The sequence below is a fragment of the Anopheles arabiensis genome, chromosome 3 (assembly GCF_016920715.1).
Source record: "Anopheles arabiensis isolate DONGOLA chromosome 3, AaraD3, whole genome shotgun sequence".
Taxonomy (NCBI): Eukaryota; Metazoa; Arthropoda; class Insecta; order Diptera; family Culicidae; genus Anopheles; species Anopheles arabiensis.
Window position 1 is genome coordinate 92,303,889 of NC_053518.1, and position 21,930 is coordinate 92,325,818.

Consider the following 21,930-nt stretch of genomic DNA (forward strand, 5'->3'; position numbering starts at 1 on the left):
AGAGTGGTTGTAAGTAAGTAGATATATCCATCATGCACACCATCCTTTTAAACAATATTAACGTTTATTCATTGACACTTTCACCTTTAACTGACTTTATTCGGGGATTTTTTTTTTGTTAAATTAACATTTCATTACCTTTCAACACAACGTGATCATCTCACCAATCAGATTCGTAACGGGCATAACAATAGTCATTAGTATAAACGCATTAAAAGCAACATAATCGTACACAATACAAAACGTCGCAGTAACAGAAACATCTACAAAAAAACGAAACTGTGTTGTTGTGCTCTGTGACGGGATCGGCGGAAGCGTGTTAACAGAGTGACAAACTAAACGGACCTATCTAACGGTCAATATTTTGATTTAGCTGCATTTGATGCACTTAAAGCCTTGATTCGTTTTATCGTTTGCAAACAAAAAATCGTTCAATCGGTTCCTACTGCACTGTTGTTTGCTGATTGTAATCACGGTTTTTGGTCACACTGTTTACAGATTCGAGAGAGAGAGAGGTATTTATTAGCATGGTTTCTGCTTTGTCGAACGAAACGAATTGAAAATTTCAATCTCTACCCTACCATTTCAGATACGCTGTACTGCTGCCCCTAGTGTTAGATATAAATTAATGTGAATTCCACTTATGCTGGCCAGTTTTGTCGGGACCTTCTACCATTCCCTGGCGCCCACGGGTTGTTCTTACATTGTAATGACTAATACGCTCAGATCCTCGCTGAAAACCCATTCATTAGGCACTGTTTTCCTTCTAAACACATGCTGCTATACTAAATCGAACATAGTTGTACGCGCGTCGTCCCTCACCCTCATCCTGTACTGTACAATGTTAACTTTTTTTTTTTTGACTATATTATAGCAAATGTATTCTTTTAACACGAGAGAAACGTTACAAAGAGCAGTAGAGGGGTGAAAGGTTTAGAAGAAAGCGTGAGAAAAAGAGAGCTAATGTTTTGAAACACAGTGTGCGAGAAAGACGAATTTGCTGCGCGAGCAAAAGCCTGTTGCGCGGGCACAAACACAGGTGCATTCAAACGGTTCGCAACGCAACATGTCTATCGTTATATTCTGTTATACGTTTGCTTTTTGTTTTCGAAAGATCGTTTTCATATAGAGTTCGTCGTAGAAAGCGCTGTAGCGTTCGAGAGGATCGGTTTCTTCTTTTATATGTTTTAGAGTTTTAGCAATTTTTACACTTTTTTTTTTTGCAGGAAGTTTTGATGAATGTAATACGTTGTAGCAAAAATAAGCAGCAGCTAAGATTTTCCCATTTTTGTATCCCGTTTTTTTCGTTTGTTTTTGTTTGCGTTGATTCATTTCATTACCCGAATGATACACTTTTGCTTATCCTAACTTGTTGTGTGCTTTTTGTTCCTTTCACTTTCTTCGCCGCTTTTGCTTTTCTTTTCCACTAGCCGTTTAGCGTCCTTTAGCCGATCTATTAGTGGTAGTGGTAGTAGTTGTTTTCTCTGTATAAATGCTCCTTTGGCAGAGAGTTGTTTGTTGTCCGTTCTCCGGGGAGGGTCTCTTTGGGGGGATACTGGTGTGTCCTTAGTGTGTCCAGGGCCATCGCAAACTGGAAGGATAGAAATGGATTAGTATTGTTTAGGGTGAAAATCGTAGATTCACGTTTAGTGACACTCGCTTACAGAGAGTTGGAAAGCACAAATAGGAGCATACAATTTTGTTATTAGCAATAGTAAGGAGTTAGAATGAAATTAAAAATTGGTAAGCAATTATAAAAAATAAGAAAGAAACTTAGAAGAGACAAAAACACACACACAAAAACACAAAACATAAAGAGAAAAAAGTAAAATAACACAAATTAAAGTAAAAATAAGTATTGTTTGGAGTAAATTGTCAAAAATCAAAAACAAAACTCATTAACACATCAGAATAGATTACGACATGGGTAATAGTTCACCCAACGGAGAATGGTAAACACAGCCAGAGAGCCAATTTTGTGTTAGCACAACGAGCTGAAGCAGCAATAAAAACGGACATTGTATTCTAGGGACACACTTACGAAACGGTTCGCAGATTTGTTGGAAAGTTGCAATGCGGGGGGATGTACGGGAAGGAAGCTTTCTGAAGCAGTTACTCTCTACGACTGTTTTGGCTTATTTTTCATTTAATTCTTCTAAAGGAAGCGCGACAAAAAACCGACAATTTTCTTTTAGAACATTTAACAAAAAGATGAAGACTATAAGAAGCCAAAATGTTCGAGCGAGTTCGACACATTTGGGGAAAGAGTGATGCAGAGAGCGACCCGCGAGTAACAAGGTGTGTGGTACACAACAAAACGGCAAGAGCGTACGCAGCAAAGGGGGGAGGAGGGTTCTGTTTTTCGGTTCATCGGTTGTTGGTGTGCCGGCCCCCACACTAATCTCTAAGTACGGGTAGTGAAGACCTTTGGGAAAAGAATGGAAGTGGGATGGTAAAGGGAAGATATTTAAACAAAACAACCTAAATAGTTTGGAGGAAATGGAGAGGCTACGCAGTTCAAATAACAAAAACGGGGAAATCCCATCACCAATGCTCTAACACTCGCTATCCCGTTCCTCGCATACTTACAGCTGCATGGACAGTATTTTCGGGTTCGGGCAGGCCTGGGGAGCCCGCACGTGGCACGGCTTGTGGCACTGGATCGCACAGTCCCGACACTCGTAGCCCTGCTTGCCCGGACGCCTCGGTATGCTGCGGTTGCACACAAAGCACAGGATGCCACTGAAAACAAAGCAGACACAGTTAGTAGTGCTTCTTGGCGTGTGGTGAAGCGTGCGGGACGCCACTAACCCTGGGATGTGTTTCGCAACGAACGTGTGATCGTTGTAGATGTGCAGCTTGGTACCCTTGCGCTTCCAGTTCTTCTGCTTGGTGGCCACCTCGAGCGGCACCAGATAGTGGCGCACCACGTTGTTCTCGGTCGTTTCGAGCAGCAGCGTCGACTCCTCGTGCACGTACGTTCGCCCGCTGCCCGTCGACAGACCCGAGATGGCGGACGACTCCGAGATGGACGACTTGCGTGACAGGTTGCGGAAAATGTTCGATCCTGGGAGAAAACAAAAACGAAAACATTAATAAACCGAGTGAGGAGGCGTGAGCGCATGCATTGTCAACCAACTTTGATCGATCGATGATCCTCGACTGAGCGTTGACGATGCGCTTCGCACGTTACCTCCGGGCATGGTCGGGCTATACTGCGGCACGTCCAGCGATTTCGACTTCTTCGAGGGCGTCAGCTTGTTGCGCAGCGTGCCGAAGATGTTGCGCGGCTTCTTGACGGGTGGCGCCGAGTTGACGCTCACCGGCGCACTGTTGCTCAGGCTGGCCGTCATTGACTGGGAGGTGGCAGAGGTGGAGGAGAGGGCCGGCGATGCCGGTGTGGATTCGGATTTGCCCATGCCGTTGAGAGAGTTCAGCTGACCGGTTGCGGTCGGCTTGAGGAAGGAATTGTTCTGCAAGAGATAAGGATAGAAAGATTATGGTTGAGTTGAGATGTGCTGGAAGGATCATTTCCTACCATCCGGTTAGCTTCGGCTGCCTGGAACCGTTGGTTACGCTCTGCCATCGCCTGCGCTTTGTTCGACAGCTGCTTGGACGGTGAGGAGGGTGACATCGGGGAGCTACTCTGCGACCCGTTGACCATCGCCTGGTTAGCTGCGGTTTTGCCCGGACTTCCCGGACCGGGCGTACTCGTGACGGCATCTGGGGGGAAAACAATCGTAATGAGAAATCAAGGATCAGCCTTCGCATGTGAAAAACAATCACAAAACCACACAGTTTTTAAAATCGGTTCGAAAAAAAGAAGAAAGGAAACCATTTCAAGCCTGATGGGACGACCCTGGAGGGACGTTTTCTCTCCAGGAAAAACTGGGATGACGAGGATCACTCTTGCAAGAGTGGATTTTTGTTTGGGAACAAGAGGTAAATCAAACACATCGAGAACCAATAGCTCGTTTCCAAGAGAGTATTATCGTTTTTTTGGTGAAGGAAGCACATGCAGATGATTCGTCTGTTAAGTTTCGAGCAAGAAATGGAAGTCTTAAAACAGGCTTCAATTATGTCTTTGAAGTGTTGATGATATCGTTAGTCTTCAAAAAAAAAAAACGCACAAAACCATCCCGATTAGTGGCGTAGATTAATTTGGTGGTTGTCGGTGCGTAGCAGGCAAAAATATCTTTACTCACATAGATCTTTCCCTCTCTATCTCTCTCTCTTTCAGTGCAATTATACATATACTTTTTGGAAGTATTTGGTTTGATATAAGCACTCAACTTCAACTAGAATTAAAGGGAGGTTTTGTACATCGACTGTAAACGCTTTGCAAATAGGGGTGAGGGTCGGGTGTTTGTATACTTTTGACTGGGTTACTGTCTACCTATATAATTGCTCTGTCTGTCATCCTTCTCGGCCCCAGACACAAAGCTGAGTGGCTGAGTAGTGGTGTAGTAGAGAGTGGAGCGGCTTGTGCTGTGCTTTAGTAGCCTAGTAGTAGTAGTAGTAGTAGTAGTAGCAGAGCTGATTGCTTTCCCCGTTGCCAGAACAGACCTACAACTTTCACTTCTTTTGGTAGAGTTTTTTGATTTGGCATGCAAAGTAACTGGATGAACAATTTACAAAATTTTATCGTAATTCAGCAACAAGATTTCGAAGAGTTTTCATCTTGAGATAAACAAAGTATCAATAGAACGTCAATACCAACCATGCCAATAACGAATGATGTTTATTTTTCGTACATTACAAACATAAATTCAATCGAAAACAGTAGAAAAGTAAATAGTAAAATAATAATATAACAGTTTGAAATATAAAACCGGACATTGATTCAACGAAACAACCAAAGAGAGGAGCGAGAAAACAGCTTTGTTATTGGTTCGGAGCAGCGATCCCGCAGCGATCGCTCGGCGAATAAGTCGGAAGCGCATACAGTAGATTGAAAGGTATTGTTGTTGGTTGTGGTGTGGTTGAGATAAGATTTCGAAAGTGTTTAAGTCTTGTTTTTGTTTATCTTGGGTTGTATTTGAAAATTTTGATTTAGTATTCTGAAACAATAGACAAAGAAGAGAAGAAGAAGAAGAAAAGATAACAAAATAACAGACAAGATCGATCGAGGGATTATGTGAGAAAATATACTTTGTTCACTTAAAAAGGAGGTGGTGGTGGTGGCAGTTTGACTTTTTTGTATGTTGTTGATTTTGTTGGTGGTTACAATTATTACCCTTTCGGGGGAGGAAACGGTGACGATTGAAAGCTTTCTATGATACTTTTGAACCCATTTTTGGGATAAATTATTGGGAGAGAGAGAGAGTTATGGAAAAAAAATATGGAAAGGCCCAAAAGAACGAGATACCAATAACGAGAGAAGGAAAATGAAAATGTGTAATGAAGAGTGATTCGTTCATGTGATGCAAAATTTCTTAAACCATCGCAATATTGATCTACGATAACCTAACTTTGTACGTAAAAACAAAACAAAAACACCCAAGTGCACCAAAAGTGAATTTAGTTTGAAACAAAAAAAAAACTAATAAGATTGAAATAATCTATGATAAACTAAAAGAAAAAAAAAGAACAACATCAAACAAAAAATAGCAAGATAAACAAACTAACAGTTGCAAAACTAAACTCAACGTAACAAAAGGCAACTAATCAAAGAAACAAGAGAGGAAAAAAAACACCAAGGTGCAAAAAAGAGTTGGTACAAGTACCGAAAGTATGTTTATAGATGTAAAAAGAATGAAAAATGTGTGTATTTGTGAAAAATTGTATAGAATTTGCAAGTTGAAGTGTTTGGAAATGATCGGTGATGAGAGAGGTGTGGTGTGGTCCAAATACAGAACATGGAAAGGATGAATGTAAAAAACATAATGGTAGGAAGGTTTACCTCGGGCAAAGTTGGACATTCCGTTCGCGTGGAAGGACTGCTGGGTGTACTGTCTTCGGGCTGCCGGGACCGGTGGTGAATCGATGAAGACAAACTAAACAAGGAACAGTGCAGGGAATTAGTATCTTCGATCGCTTTGGTATGGTTAACCTTTTCAAGTACTACCTCAACCGTTAAGGAACCGGTAATGGTTTCCGTTTCGTAGGGTCGCGGTTGCAATTCCAGGATTTGTGTCGTGGCAGGACCACTGGCAAGTTCGTCGATTCCTACCAGACCCAGTCCAAGGAACTTTTGCCCTCCAGCTGTGGGGAGGGGAGAGAACAGAAATTATGAAAACATGGCACGCATCGTTAGTGATTGTTAGTACTTGGATCCAAATCCGAAGAAATTTCGTTAAAAGTTGGATTTCAAATCCAAGCTCTAAATACTGATTAGAAAAGCGGCAAACTGTTACAAAATTGTTTGAAAAGATCATGCAGCTGGATTATTTCCTACATTTAAAATGGTTTCTCCATCGTTAAAAGGTTGATGGTACCTTTGATTCTACGCTAGAGGGAGCTATTAATCTCTGCAACGCACATTCTTAGTACTAAAGCACTATCAATTTTTGAATCAATGCAGGCAACAATATCCACCTTCACTACTTACTACTCATACGCTCATTCATCATCAACTACTTGCTAAGCATCTTTTCGTATTATTACACTCACATGCATTACGGGGTTTAGATTGGTTAGTATCGGTACATGCAGGTTCGTCGCCACCGGAGTCGACCGTCCGCGTGGGAGTTGTTTTGGTAGTTAGCGGCTCGACCGGATCGTTCTCCGTGGCGTCACTCGCTTCCGGACATTCGGCAACGGTGGCCAACACACCATCGCTGCCATTGTCCACCGGCGGCAGCTCGGCGCTCGTTTCCGAACGCGTGTTAGTAGTACTGTCGACAACGTCGGGCATGCTGGCGGTGGAGGCCATGTTAACCGCCGCAGAAGGAACCTGCTGAGGATCGTCACTAGTAGCATCGTCCTCGGCCGTTCCTTCGCGCGGTTCGCTCGTCGATTTATCATTACCTACTGCTACAGTATCGTACACCTCGAACAGGAGTTCGGTAGAGTGGTTCGACAGATCACTACGTGGGAGGTTGGAGGGAAGGAGCCGGTCGTTTCGTTTTGGAACCGAAGGAAAGAAGAAAGAAGAAACGTATCGTATACCATACCACATGACCACATAATTCGTACTTTACACTAACATCAATACTGTTGCTATACGCTACAACGTTTGTCTAAACATTGAAACGTCAATTACGGTACGAGGGTTTTTTTTGTACGCTAGAGGGAGCTACTTACAACAGGAAGGTTTCATCCCAGTACGGGCTTTGGCCAAGCTTGGAGGCGGACTGGTGCTTTTGGGCCGGTTCGTCCATCTCGATCACACAGAAAGGCTGTGAGCACTACAATTTAAAGAGAGATGATAAGAATTGGTGTTCCTTTTGATTGTTCTTAAGATGTACCTTCAACAGTCCTTCTGCCTTCAGCACTTTGACTAGTAGTTTCCTTGGGGATGCCGACAGTCCGGTACCGTACGCATCATCCTGATAGCCACGATATCCATCACTGTAACCCTATAACAAAAGGGAAGCCAAACGATCATTCAACAACTCTGATTGATTCCTTGCACTTAACAAACAATCTGTCTTACACCGTAGCCATAGTCCGAGGTGACTTCTTCCGACTCTTCGCCCATTATTCGCGGACAGGTGGAGTAGATGGAGAAGTCAACTGGGTACACCACATCACGCATCGAACCAATCAGCAGCTCCGTAATGAGATCGATCTGCTTCTTCTCGTCCTGTGCGTTAGCGGTCTTCAACGGTCCAATGCTGTTCAGATGGATCTTGATCTACAAAACAACGGATACAATGTATCGAAACGATCTTCAAGGAGATCTTCCTCCATCTTACATCAGGATATCCTTCCAGCTTCATCTCTCCCTTCAGTGCGAAATAGTTCACGATAACGCTGACGCGTGACTTCAGCCGGGCCACCGTCGCCTTGTAGTGGGACACTTCCGTCTTTTGATTGCTCGACTTGAATGCCTTGATCTGCAGCACGGGCGTAGCGTCGACGTCGAACAGCAGCTCGACTTCGTTCGGTTGATCGGTCGGTTCGCACAGTATGCTCGACATGTTGGGAGGCAAACTTTCCGGCAGGACGCGCACCACCTCCACAATCATTTCGTGCTGCTCGACGTGCGTCAGCAGTGCCGTGTTGACCGTGGCCACCCAATCCTGGAGCAGCTTGTTCACCACTACCAGGTCGGAGTACAGCCAGCGGAACAGATGGATTGCCCATTGCGTGATTTGCTAGAGCGGGAGACATTGGAGATTAGAATCCAGGTATTTATCTGTTTCTGGTACACTTACCGGATCAGTGCCATTAATGTTGGAAGGTGGTATCACCGGACGCTTCTTTTGCGCCTCGGGACCGGGACTCATGCGGGAAATGCGTTTGCGAGCGATCGTGGGACCACTGGCGGCACCCATCGCTCCTCCACCGAAGCCGCTCCCACCTCTGGCACCACCGCCGCCACCTCCCATGCCACCGCTGCCTCCATTACGAACTTGGGACAGAATGGCCTCCTGAAGGGAGAGGAGATGAAGTTCGTTTTTAGGCTCATGATTTCTGTTTTGGAGTTGTAAGATATGGCAATTTTGGACTAGTGAAGATGAGGAGTTCGGAATAGACATTCTGTTCTGCCATGATCCTGAAGATCTTTGAGATCGCAGGCCTATGTCTAAAGTACCCAATATCCAGAAGATCTTTGTGAAACATAAACCTCTGTTTCAGACTTTTAGGTACTAAGAGATTCCTTGTTTACATGGAAATGTGCTTTATTGGTCCTAAACTAAATCTTCGAGAATTAATGTCCCTAATACCCCACCCATCCTTACCTTCTTGCTGAGCACCTCCTTCGGTTCGGAGACGCGCGTCCCAGCAGTCACACCGGCGGACACGAGCGGTGTCGCAGTACCGGCCGGTACGGTGGCAGCAGTACCGACACCGTCAGCAGTCCCACCGGTCGCCGTAGCACCCTTCTTCAGTACATACTTGTCGTAGATCAGTTTGGTCGCAAACACGAGCGAAATCACTACCACAATCAGCGCGAACAGTAGCATTACGAACGTATCCATCGTGAGGTCACCGGCTCCTTCAAATACACAGATATAGTCGTCAATTTGATCAGCCAAGTCTTCGGCCATAGCAGTTCGGTGCTACGCGGCCACACGACATAACCGGCACGACCAACGGACGGCAGGGCACGCGCACTGGGGACGATGGTGTTTTCGTTTCGTTTCGATAAAAGTGTGATGAAGTGAGGAAAGTTCTGGGATGTAGTTTTTGTTTTGGAGGGATGTGGAAGGATACACAATGCTGGTGAGATTGTAATGTTTAGGACTGTTGAAGTACAATTAGGTTCAGTTTTATTGTTTAGGGTTTTGTTGGAATTATTCACAACATCACACAAGAACACTTTTGGGGGAGCTTTCGATTTGGTACTCAGATGGAGGACACAACAACACACAACATACACGAAAATGCACGGCCTTTAAACACACAAAGGGACGAAATTTTGCATTATCTGGGAGAAATGACAAATAATTACCACGAGAAATTAAAAATTAATGTTGAGTAGGATTTATATACAGTATACAGATCATGCAAAACGATCATTTTTGGAGTGAAACCTTGCATCATGCCCCGCTATATCCTACAAGAAGTCAATATTGATATTGACTAAACATCCTAAATCATTTGAATAATTCAATTTTCCTTCTTATCCTTCCTCAATTTGTTCGTAAAAACGATCGCTGACAACTTGACGCGATCAACCGATCGTCCAATGATCTCATCTCTCGCGCGGAAACGTTTAAATTATACACTTTCCACTTCTGCGATTCTCCTGCGTGTCAAGTGGTGGTTGCGAATCGAGCAGGAAATTCAAAACCACAGGCACAACCAGAATCGAAGTTACTATTCTTAACGATGATCGAATTTGCGTTCGATTGAACCGATCACCTTCAGTGGAACTGTGAAAGGGTTAACCAAAATTGGCTCACCCGTATCACGGCGCACGCACACACATTTATCAATAGTTCAAGTGGGCCTGGGGTTTGCAATTTGGCAGCCATGCCAGCCATCATGTCTATCAGTCCACCCTGTCTCCCCTGTTCATCTTTTGAGTGACGAGTGTATCATTGCGATCGTTTACATAACGTCTGTAGGTCTGCAGTGATGTGTTTTATTTGTGAACTTATCGGCTTCTTCTATTAACCGGTCGTACTTATCGGCCGATATAGTTTTGGACAGTCTCATTGATCATAAATCTCCACACAGAAGGATTCCTCTATGTGTGTGGTCTGTCTGCTCGTTAAACAACGGACCAACCCGTACATCGCAAGCTAGCACAGCTGGCACACCGATAACATGAGACAAGCATGTGGCGTACCTTTTCTTTGTTGCATTAACCACTGACTCATAAAGTCGACGGATTACCACGATAATTGCGCGGAACGCATTACGTTGTTCGGACGCTTTGGACGAATGACGTTTATCGCTGCGGTTCCGTGGTATCGAACCGCCGGGTAGGATTAGGGAGTGACAAATGCGTCGACCAAAATGTGCATCGAGCAGGCATTTTGGACGATAAGCACAATTGGTGAAGGTTGATCGAAAATGAACGGGAGAGATTAAATTAATGTTGTAACAAACGGAACACATACAGGAGTTTATAGTAAGTTGAGGTTAAGGAAGAGATTTATGTTTAATTTCTTGCTTAATATGATTCCCTTATAGAAGACCCTTGTAACCTTAACCCTAATGCTTGAGATGTAACGAACTTGGAGGTCTTATTATACAGGTATTTTGGATTTATTTTTACCAAATTTTACCATATTCGAATTGAACCATATTCGGCCTTACAGGAGCGTATCTCAATCCAAGATCAAGTATCATGTGTTAAGTCGAATTTTGTAAGGTACATTAAAAAGACGCTTTGGAGATTTATTGTCAGTTCAGGCATCTGTAACGGATTTCATAACATTTAACACTTCAAAGAGCGCCTTCAAGTCTGGTCGATGTATCTGCACCATACATCATCAATCACTGGTTGTCTCGTGTCATTCCACAGGTGACACACACACACAAACCACCAAGAGTCGGTGTGCAAATCAGCCCCAACAACATCATCAGTCACTGGAAGAATGCTTACTCAAATGATGCCACTCAATGGTCAATTAAATAAATCACCAACCTTTGCCCTACAACCTGTCCGTCGATTGTTCGACCAAACCATTCCCTTTTTCGCGTAACAACTCTGCAGAGTAATATCATCATCAGAGCGAGAGAGAACTACCATAGACATTTTTTTTTGCATTTATCACAACCCAAAAGAAGAATAGAACATTACGCATGCCTTCACCGTGCGAAATCCGTGCTGCAGCATGACATCAGCGCGCCTTCTCCAGAGAGAAGGGGGTTTAACATTCACCACCGTTGGGCGCTCGCATGGGCAGTCAGCTGGCAATGTCGCATGTGCCGTGTGGTATGGCAATCAGCGAAGGGAAGAGAAGGGACGGGTTTTATGTACACCCAACAGCGGTGCCTTTCTTCGTCGCATTGATTTGGCAAAGGGAGGAGGGAGGGATGGTTGTTGAACCGCAGGGACAACTCCTTCGAGTCATGGAGTGCCATTGCGAGATGACGTGACGAGGTTGCCGAGACGTTTTGGTATCGGTTTTATCGATGGAGTTAGAGGAAGAAGGGCGAAAAAAGTCGAAGCAGAAGAAGAATGCCAAATAAAACTGTCACAAACAGTGGTACCGGCACGACACAGACCAAAAGCCTCGGGGTGAGGTAATCCCACCAACCAACAAAACCAAACCGGTCACCATCGTGAGGCTCGAACGCGAACTAAATTCAGCAGTAAACTAGCCACAGATAGTCAAGGTGGCAGGGACTGGGAAGGCTTTAAACGGCTTTAAACAGCCAAAACTGAAACTTGAAGAACCTTGAAAGGTTCATTTTTCTTGCGCTTAAGCTTTTACCCTTTTTTGGGAAGGGGGTTTGTCTAGTTTGCGGCATTTTGTGAGTTATTTTGCCGCGTAGAGACGATTGGCAAGTTACTGCGGGCTAGAGCGTCATTGACCCAGCCGTTTTTGGGAAGTGATGCGATGCATATTTGCATATAAGGCGATGGACGGGCCACATTGCATGTTTAGTGTGCATTAAGGGAAAGGTAGACTAATGGTCTAGATTTAGCTGGACTGCAGGAATGCATCGTCTAGACCAGGGGTTGGCAAGTACACACACAAAAGGAAAGGTTTGAATACAATTCTCTACTTTCAGTTTCAATACTTAATAATGCACGCAACTCTTCAATACAATCAGCAATTTAAATTAAACAATTTAAACAGTAATTTATGTATGTCCTTCGAATCAATGCTACTTGCCGACCACTGGCTAAGCGAAAGTGCTCTCACAAACTCTGCTTTATTTACGATTGTTTTCCTACACTTTATTATAATTAAATGAGCTCATTTGAAAGACTAATTGACTCTCATTTTGAATTATGATCGCTTCTGTCAGGTCATCGCTAATAAGTAGAATCCGGCACGAAGGACCAAAAAAAACGAAAGCTCATAACACACAAACAAACGAAACACAATTCGGCCTTGTGTGATTATTTTAAATTGTTGTAATTAAATATAAAGAATCCAATTTTAAAAATTGCATTTAAATTCCAAATCAGACGCATGAGCAAATTGTAATGAAACATCTAATTATTTTATGTAATTAAAAAAAATAGCAAGACCTTTTTACTGTCACGACGATGATGCATTGAAAACGTTTCGCTTTCTCCTTGATAAGCGGCACTATCGGCACAGGTGTTGGTACAAATCTGTTTGCCGCCTAATCCAGCTGTATTTGCGAATCGTGATAGGTTGTTAAAAGCTGGCACCACAAACAGAGGAACACCTCCGGGACTCGAGCACTAAAACGAACGAACTTTGCACTTCCTTCGAGAGCATTTTATCTGGCAAACTGTTTGCCTTTTTAGCAACAATGTTACCACCTCTAGTTAAATGGCACCGTCAACACCCATCTGTTTCCTATTTCACTTATAACTGTTTATCGATTCTATTAGGCGGTACACTCAAAAAGCTTGCACAAGATAACACACAAAAGGGAGCGGAACGTGATTGTGCAACGGAAGACGAACCAGAACCACCACCACGAACACACACAATATCGCACAGAAGATCAGTTTAACGTGGAGATTCTTTTAGAACACATCATCTTTAGCTTCTTTCCATGTACCCAAAAATCACACCCCAAGCAGTACCAGCAGCAACCCCGCGATCGCGTAATTGTTTGCATAAAAACGGACGGACAGGCTTGCGTCACATGGTTCTCGTCGCATTCTCCCTGCTTTCCGGTTCAGGTTGAGACCAACAAAAAAAAAGAAGCATCAAACGTCAATTAGTGATCCACTGTGTTTACACACCATTACACTCTTCTGCACCGGCAACTGTGGCCATCCTTCAGATGGCGCACCGTCATATAAGATGTGGAATCGATTACAAAAATCACTGCTACAGGCACACACACAGAAACACACGCCCGGGAGGACGTGTAAAAAGAGGGTTCGGGGTCGTGGCAAAATGTAAACATGGACCGATGATGCGCCGATAAACCGACGGACACAACGGAACACACACACGAGGAGGACCTTCGCAAGATTGGGGCCACTATTAATAACGCACCCCTGCCCGATGACGGCGACTCTTCTGGCCGCGTGTGTGAGAGGAGAGGATATTGTTTTCCGTTAAAGGTTAATTTCACAGATACCTTGAGATCTCTCCCTCTGTGGTGTGCTCTGCTCGGCTCCAATCTAACAAGAACTGCGAACCAATGTGTGTGTGTGTGTGTGTGTGTTAGCGCAGTGATGACATCAGATTACAAATCCAGCTTCTCTGCCGCGTCAAGAAACATCTGCCAACTCCATCAAACTGGTAATCGGTGGAAGACTCGTGCCGAAATGCACGATCGATTGGCATTTTTTGTTCGTACCCACTCGTTCTAAAAGCCGAACTATGTTGTCCGAATCGTGTGTTGTTGTATACTGAACCTCTCGCCAAACGCTACTGATAAGTGGAACGCCACGCGGTATTGCCATTATCAACGGCGAACACCCGGCGACGGGCGAAGACAAACACACCCGGATGTTAATTAAAAGCTGCTGTGAGGAAGCCAACAAAAAGTGAAACCGCCATTTTAAAGAACCGCTAGTAAAATGTGCTTTTTTTCCTATCTTCCATACATTATGGTCATTATGGGTGAATTAGAGGTTGGTAATTAATTACCACTGATTAGCCGCAGCTAAGCCCTACTGATTCGGTCGATCACCCAAAAAATCCCCCCGTTGATGAGACGCCGCAGTAGGCTATCAATTAGACAAACCTTACTGAAGCAGAACAACCCTGCAAAAACCAGGGAAGGAAACCGGCAGTAGCCCATAGTAACGATTGATCGAAAATGTAACCGACCGTGGAGACATTGACATTGGAAGGGAGTGTGACGAGCTAATGAGAGGACAAACCTTCAACATGCTCTCGCTCTCTCTCTCTTTCTCTCTCTGTTATGGTTCGCTGGTTTCGGCTTTTTTGTTTGTTATTTTTTATCTATAAAATCTCTTCGATAAAAGACAACAAATCGAACCGTCCCGATGAAACGATTTATCGTTCGATTTGTCGGCAAACAATCACCGAAAACAAACCCGTTACCGATGTTATGTCATATTTGGCCATGAAGTGTTTTTGTTCAAAAAACAAAACCACAAATGCCGATAAAGTTGTTGACAAAGGTCGTAAACGGAGTGGATAATAAGGCCTAATGATCCGTGGCTTTAACAACCTTAAACATGGAGCCAGACAGGATTATATGTTTAATGATTTTTGAATTGACGATTTCATTTAAAATATTAAAAAAAATTGTATGAAATATATAAAAAAAAGTAAAAACACTTCAGACACTTGGAGAAAAATAAAAACAATCGAATTATTTTGTAAAATCAAGTAACAAACAAACATGATACAACTAAGGTACAAAACGTCAAAAAGATAGTGAAACATAACATTGAGAAATAGAAGCAGCACACACGCAACGCAGAAAAAAAAACCTTGGCAAAACAAATCTGTCAAATCATTTGATTGTAGCTCATTACGGGCTAGATGAGGATAGACAGCATCGTACACACTATTGTCATACTGACGTCAACGTAAACCCCCTTTGACCGGGCATGTGTACTTAGTGTAATTGCTCAGTAAATTCGATACTTAACCGGTCACTAGCGACCTGGCACAAGACGCCATCATCACACGCGCACCCGGTTAATGCAAACACCACACGCAATGATGCATGGCGCATTTGAGCCAAGATGAGTTAATCTTGCCTCTAAACGGCGCTACAAGCCGTACGGAAACCGATACCCCGGCGGACGCGCCCTTTCATTTAAAATCGGTGCTTAGTTATTACTTCTTCTTTTTTTTGTTGTTGCAAAATATCATTATTTCCCCGTTCGTTGAAGCACGCGCAACTTCGTCCGGATCGATCGACGCGCAATGATCACTTTCGGGTGGATCGGGCTACTGCGCTGATGACTACAACCCTGGAAGCATGTTTGTGATCGAATGCATGCATCGGGCCGGTCCCCGTCTCTAGTGAAGCGGATAATAACGAACCACAGGGAGGGAGGGTGAAACCATTCCGGTTGGTTTGGTTGGTGATGATTAATTTTTTAAAAGCGCACACATCCACCACCCCCTCTTTTGGATCGATAAGCGTGCAGTGTAGAGAAAAGGGCACATTGTACGTGTGGCTAACCGGCTAGCTGGCTGGCCGTGTGCGTGTGCAGACGTTCGGTAAAATGCATTCCAAATGATTTACAAGCTGTAAACTAGGTTCGATTATTTGCTTTCGTGTGCAGCCGCAAGTGCCGGCTCGGAATGGACCGGTCTGTTGCAAGAGGTTTGATGTTTCTTTTTTCTAGTTCATTAGAGAGACAGAACTGTTTAAAAGTTGTACGTTAGCATGACGTTTCCTTGCGCCGAATGAATCTTGAATTCAGTAGAATTGATTAAACTGAGTAAAGTAAGTAAGTTAACTTCATTGACTGGGATCATGACAAATGTTGTAGAATATCATTTTAAATTATTTCAATATTATTCAACCAAATTTAAAGCTCTTAAACATGAAGCAAAATGTAAAATTCGAAGGTCGAATAGCATTCTAAACTTCTAAAACGTATTTGGAAGTTCTACGCTGCTGCTTCCACGCGATCACCTCGCGATCGTGCCCTATTGCCTGAACGCACCTGTGTTTTTTATGACAACCCTCCTCGTGCTATACACACACACACTTACCTACCCAAACACACAAAGAGTTCGTTTGTAAACATGAATCGACAAATAAACAAATTACAACACAGACGTTACACAGTAACGGTGACGCAGGCAGGCAATGTGTGTTACAAACTTACACGTTGCAAACGACAACGGATCGTGGGTCGTGAGGGCTTCCTCCAGCAAGTTGAGGTGAGCACAAAGCACGTAATACACACACACACAACAAAAAAGAATCCAGTACAAAGGTTAAACATCTTGGTGGATACATGAAACACTGGTCGTAAGCACAGGAAAACTTGGAACTTATTTCCAGTGTAGCAAACAAACCTAGAGCATAAGTTACAAGAGTAGAACTTTATATTCACCTCGTTTCTTCATCGTTGCGATAAGACTTTTCAGCATCGGTAGCATTTGTTTCGTCGGAGTGTTTCGTTTCGTTTCGTTTTTCCCGGGTATTCTGAGGAAGAAGTATGAAGTTTGGAATTGCAATCGATTCGTTTGGCGGGCATGTACTCAACCACCAAAACCAAAACGGAAGGCGGGTATGCTGTAAAAACGTAAACAAATAATTCCACAATGAATGTGGTTTGTTGGCTGGTGGCCTAATTTCCTAAATTCCGCTCCCAATTCCACTCCAGTTCGTTGGCGGGGCATTCGTCTGCTGTCAATGTTGATGTGGTGCCATTCCCAGTGCCTCCCCACAAACACCACGACCCTGTCTGCCGAGTGGCGAGAGAAAATCGTCTGACCGGATATCATCTTCACAGACACAGAAGCGGAAAAATGGCATTGAAAAATTACATACACATCTGTGCCCAAATATTCCCAATGCCCTCCCGCACCGGCCATTTGATGCGTTTGATGCTATTTTTCACTTGCGAAGAGACGACCTACGAGACGAACGCAACGAACGCAAACTCGCAACCGCATCGCTTTTCATCTTTTTCAAATCCCCGGCCCCGACTGGCTGGTGGTCAGTCTGACACGCGGACTGATCTGATCTGGTGGAAAACCTCCCAACAGAGCATTTTGCTATTTTTAAGTCACCACTACCTTCCTTCACACCAGTTCACACGACCAGTGGTTGTGTATGTGTGCCGACAAAAAACCCCCGAAATACTTGTTGGATGAGGAATTCGACTCTGAGACTCTGAGCTCCAATATCGCGCCCCGTCAGGTCGCTGATGCTATCCTAGAAGCTGTTATTTCTTCTCTTATATTGATGATCTATTTCAGGCTTTGTTTTAGTGCTAGAAGTAAGGGCTCTTCCCCAATTCCAACTAATTACTTAATTAGAAAAAAAACGGGGGTGATTGTTGCGTGTCACGTGTTGCCTTCTTTTGCTACGCAAACACGACAGTAAAGAGGCACCCTTTTTTCACAGCACACAATAAATTCTAATAAATGGAGAAGATTATTTGTCCACCGGTGGTGACACCTGGAATAGGTCACATCAGCCATCCGCCCCGTTTGGCCGTTTGACACGTGATCCTGCTTTTCCCTGTACGACACTCACTACTAAAGGGTGATGTGTTTGTATGTATGGGTTTGTTTGTTTGGGTGTGTGTATGTGTACGGATATAAACCGGGGCCACTATTTCCTGTGACCCAGTTTCTCCGCAGTACGGTACCGGGGAGCATATTTTATGTCATTTTGCTTCTCTCTTCACACACATACGCGCGTTAACGCTTCCTTTTTTCGCTCCAAACGCCAGCGTTACTGCAGAGTCGAGGCGCGTTTCGATTGATTTTTAGTCGTGTGTTACAGCAAATGCTAAAGGCTTGGGGTGGAATTTATGAGTAAATTCGCTTGAACTCGAGTCCCTCTTCCCCCCCGTAACAAATACAAAGCCAAGTCAAGAGAACTGTGTGCTATAATTGCATTATTATCTCATCCGCTGATTTCATCATTTTCTAATCATCTATTCCCTATCTGCGAGGCGTGCGAGCGAAGAAGAGCCTGGGCTTTGAGCGACTTGATGCATTATAAGTTTTCTCACCCTTCCCCCTTCTACTTGTGGGCACACGCTGCATAAGAGCTGATGCATCTTTCTTCCCCAATACCACACACACAGACGTGAGTTATTGTGAGCGTAATCGCTTCACTTGTCGTGCTATGGTTTTGTCTTATATAAAGCAGTATTTTGAGCCGACGGAGAAACAAAGAAAATAAATGGGAAATTATCTTTAAATTGGAATTAATTTGATTAGAGGCAAATTGAACCATTTTGTGCGGATAAAAAATAGATAAACAATATAATTAATCCCAATTTAAATCATCTAATCAAGGGAAGGGACTTACAAAGATTTGGGTGAAATCATACAATTTCCTTCCCTGTGTAGTCGGAAAGACGCACCGGAATGGATCGTTTTACCCCATCAAAGACAAAAACAACCCCCTTTACTACACCCCAAAAAGTGTGGAAAGCATTACTGATGGTGTGAGTGTGTGCCTGTGGCTGTTTGGCAAATTTACGTAGTCCCACCACACGTTCATACATTTCTTCCCTTTACAACCACCTTCCCAAGTTGGTGTGAGATGGTTTATAACAGCAAAAAAGCAAAAAAGGTAGGAAGTAATACAACGCTCCCTTCACGCACCATGAGCTTTACCCTCCGTCCGAGGTCTCCCGGGAATACACACAAACACAGAGACACTCGCTTTTGCACGCCCAACCGACAAAAGGTTGGCTTCGCTTCGTTGCACTCTGGGGCACATACCGTCTCCTCCTCCCCATCATCATCATCATCACCACCGGTGTGCCTCTTCCTCTCCTCGGGTGGAAGATTCTGACCCCACTGACTGGTGATGGTGATGCCCTAATTCTTGTTTATGCGAGCGTCTTTTTCGCCACAAACGCTTAATCTCAAGGTGCGGAGTGGAGCGTGTCTTGCCCGTGCACGAAACCGATTCATTTCGCAAATTGATTGCGATGAGGAGTTTTATAATAATAGCTGTAAACTAGTAAACTACTACTAAGAAGAAAAACTGACGGTTGTGTTTTTGCAATAGGCAAATACTTTGTGGCAGTCAAATTACTCAATATGCTCTCCTTGGTTTTAGTGTTAATTCTTTGCACGTCTCAAGCATCTATCTAATGCAAAGAAAACACATTCATCTCATTCTCAATCCCGGTTAAAAATTTCGCACACTCTGCGTGAAAATGTGCTGTGACTTAACGACCGTGTCACGTCCACATACACATCCAGAAGGAAGAGGAAGAAGAAACACAGGCGACAAGAACATGTAATCCCCATCTTTACACTCTGCATCAAATCAGAATACCTTTATCTCTCTCTTTCGTTTGGCGGTTTGGTAGTGAGGAAAATATTTTTAAAATGCTCCTCCTAAACCGTCGCCGTTGGCTATACTACCTACTAGCTGGCCTAGTGTTAGTGGCGGTAGCCACACTAATGATGGTGGAAAAGCTGCAAAACAAGACACATGTGTTTGTTTTAATGTTTTCGGTGCTATGTGAGACCAACGCCACAGAAGATGCTCCCTACTGTGAATATGAATATTTAACCATAGCCAGAGATGTTGAAGTTTGTTTCGTAAGAGTTTCTTGGAAAGTGCTTAGAATGGCCCAGTGGAGTTTCCTCATAATAATGAGCCTATTTTATCCCCACAGTTTCGCTTGAAAATCTAAGAACGAGGAATAGTCAATGTCAATGTTGTGATACGTCCTAACAATGCAAAGACTTATATGAAGAATTCGGATAACTTGAGCTCCAATCCAACAATATCCTAACCAGTAAGTTGGAGATCAAGACTTTAGTCCTTAAGCACCGCGATTATTATAATATTTAGGAAAAGCCCTACTCAATAATCCAATATCCAACATTAAATGTCCTATTCTATGTAAAAGTTTGAGGAATAAGAGTGAATTGTCGTGTTATAATCCATGATGTAAACACAACATGTGGAAGAGCTCACAATTGATACAAATCATCATGAATTGTAAGAAAATCCTCATCGGAAGTAAACTAACCGACACTTTGCGCTTGCAAACCACTAAACTAATTGACAGCTGTCAGAACGCACGCATGATTGTGCTTCCTTGTTAGTCGCTCCATAGCAAGCCAACGGAGGACAATGTAAACAGCAAGCTCCCCCCCCCCCCCTCCCCGTTATCGCCATAGTTGTATTAAGTCCCCGACTTGCGGATCCATATTAGGCAGTAAAAGAAAATCAGCTGTTTCATCCGGATTGTACGTCGCGGCATGAAGACCTTCCGCAACACCGAGTACGCAACCGGTAGTGACCGTCGGCTTCAACACTTCAACATGCATGCTCCGCTCCGGTAACGTATTCTGTAAAACGCACCCCCCCCCCCCCCCCACTTCCGCTCCCCCCTAATCACATTCCTCTTCTTCCGTCGGTGACCCATCGTTGTCGCTCGGTTTCGCGCATTCAACCACACCATCCGTCCGGGGGCTTTGGGTCGGTCCGCGCCACAGCCGCCCAAGGTACACTAAAATACAAGCGCGGAGGTCCACACCAGTGTGCGGGTTAGTTGTTTCTTTTTTTTTAGCAGCGCGCTTTGACACGTTTTTATTTTTACACACTTTGCTCGCGCCACACCAAACCAACCCCCGCGCGCAATCGGCACACCCCCTCCGCACACGTACTGAATTTGGCACGAAGAAAGCGAAAAAGCACGGCGCACAGCACACCTCGACAAACGCTATTACGGATACGCGCGCAACGGTCTTTTTCTAGTGGCAGCAGCAGCAGGCCGTGATTTTTCGTGTATATTTTTTTTTTGTTGGCTCGTAGTGTATGTGTGTGTGTCTGACGAGCTTTGCCGTCTCATCCAAGTACCCAAAATCGCCGAAAATGATCCAAGCTCAAGGGTGAGAAAATTATGCATTTTCACCCTCCCATCCTCACTCCCTTGTTGCCCACTGTTGTGTTGCTTCATCTTCACAGCACTGTGTTGTTGTTTTTTTTTAAATGGCACATTCACAAGCAACCCTTCTTGCCGCACGTTCTTCGAAGCTGCGGGACACGAAGCATATCTGCTTTTGATCAACGAATTTTCCTTCTATATTTTCAACCACATTTTTCCACACAGACACACCGCAGATACACACACAGGCACACACATATTTGCAGCACGTTCTATTTTGCCCGTGGTGCTACGTGATGCTTCTACACTTCGTCCCGACACTTTCGTTCTGTTCTCATACATATGCAGCAAAAAAGGGGGTTGTTTTGGAATAGAGCTATCTCGAATAGAGCTATAGCTATCTGCACACTTTCGTTAATTACCTACCCACGGGGGGAAGGGAAAATGGTATCAATAAAACCAAAGAAAATAAAACTCGAAGCGGTACACTACGGCCGCGCGTGTAGCCGCAACCGGCCAGTTCAACGTCGCGAACGATTCAAACGGCTCGGTCGGTGCCGTACCGAGCTGCTGCTGCCGGTGATGGTGGTCGTCATTCACGGGAGGTTCACTGTGAGGTTCATTTTGAGCGTTCATTTAACAGTGGGTATGTGGACATGACGATAGTGGGAAAATTTGTGTAAAATTTTTATTTTTTATGTTCAATAAGGACAATT

The 21,930-nt window shown here is 44.0% G+C and overlaps 1 protein-coding gene across 13 annotated transcripts; it reads right to left on the bottom strand.

Moving 5' to 3' along the window:
- Positions 1-42: 42 nt before the first annotated feature.
- On the bottom strand, positions 43-21,769 carry LOC120904760. Of its 13 annotated transcripts, none has more exons than XM_040315071.1 (17): positions 21,641-21,769; positions 16,727-16,818; positions 8,850-9,106; positions 8,322-8,537; positions 7,860-8,261; positions 7,598-7,798; positions 7,410-7,520; positions 7,246-7,349; positions 6,970-7,028; positions 6,068-6,204; positions 5,903-5,996; positions 3,539-3,723; positions 3,140-3,473; positions 2,812-3,067; positions 2,590-2,742; positions 2,042-2,425; positions 43-1,591 (listed from the first exon to the last, which is right to left on the bottom strand). In XM_040315071.1, the coding sequence occupies exons 2-16, from the start codon at positions 16,770-16,772 to the stop codon at positions 2,398-2,400; spliced, it is 2,583 nt and encodes an 860-aa protein (XP_040171005.1). In that variant the 5' UTR covers positions 16,773-16,818; positions 21,641-21,769; the 3' UTR covers positions 43-1,591; positions 2,042-2,397. The 13 variants fall into 13 exon arrangements, with proteins under 13 accessions (XP_040171005.1, XP_040171006.1, XP_040171008.1 ...); XM_040315072.1 differs by having other exon boundaries at positions 21,637-21,763; XM_040315074.1 differs by lacking the exon at positions 16,727-16,818 and having other exon boundaries at positions 21,641-21,768.
- Between the last annotated feature and the right edge of the window lie 161 nt (positions 21,770-21,930).

Excerpts from the sequence above, each read along its gene's own strand:
- LOC120904760 (XM_040315066.1), bottom strand. The coding sequence starts at position 9,158 with ATGGCCGAAGACTTGGCTGATCAAATTGACGACTATATCTGTGTATTT. Across the intron at positions 7,350-7,409 it reads AGGCAGAAGGACTGTTGAAG|TGCTCACAGCCTTTCTGTGT; the intron begins GTACATCTTAAG and ends TTTAAATTGTAG. Across the intron at positions 3,724-5,902 it reads AATGTCCAACTTTGCCCGAG|ATGCCGTCACGAGTACGCCC; the intron begins GTAAACCTTCCT and ends TTTTCCCCCCAG.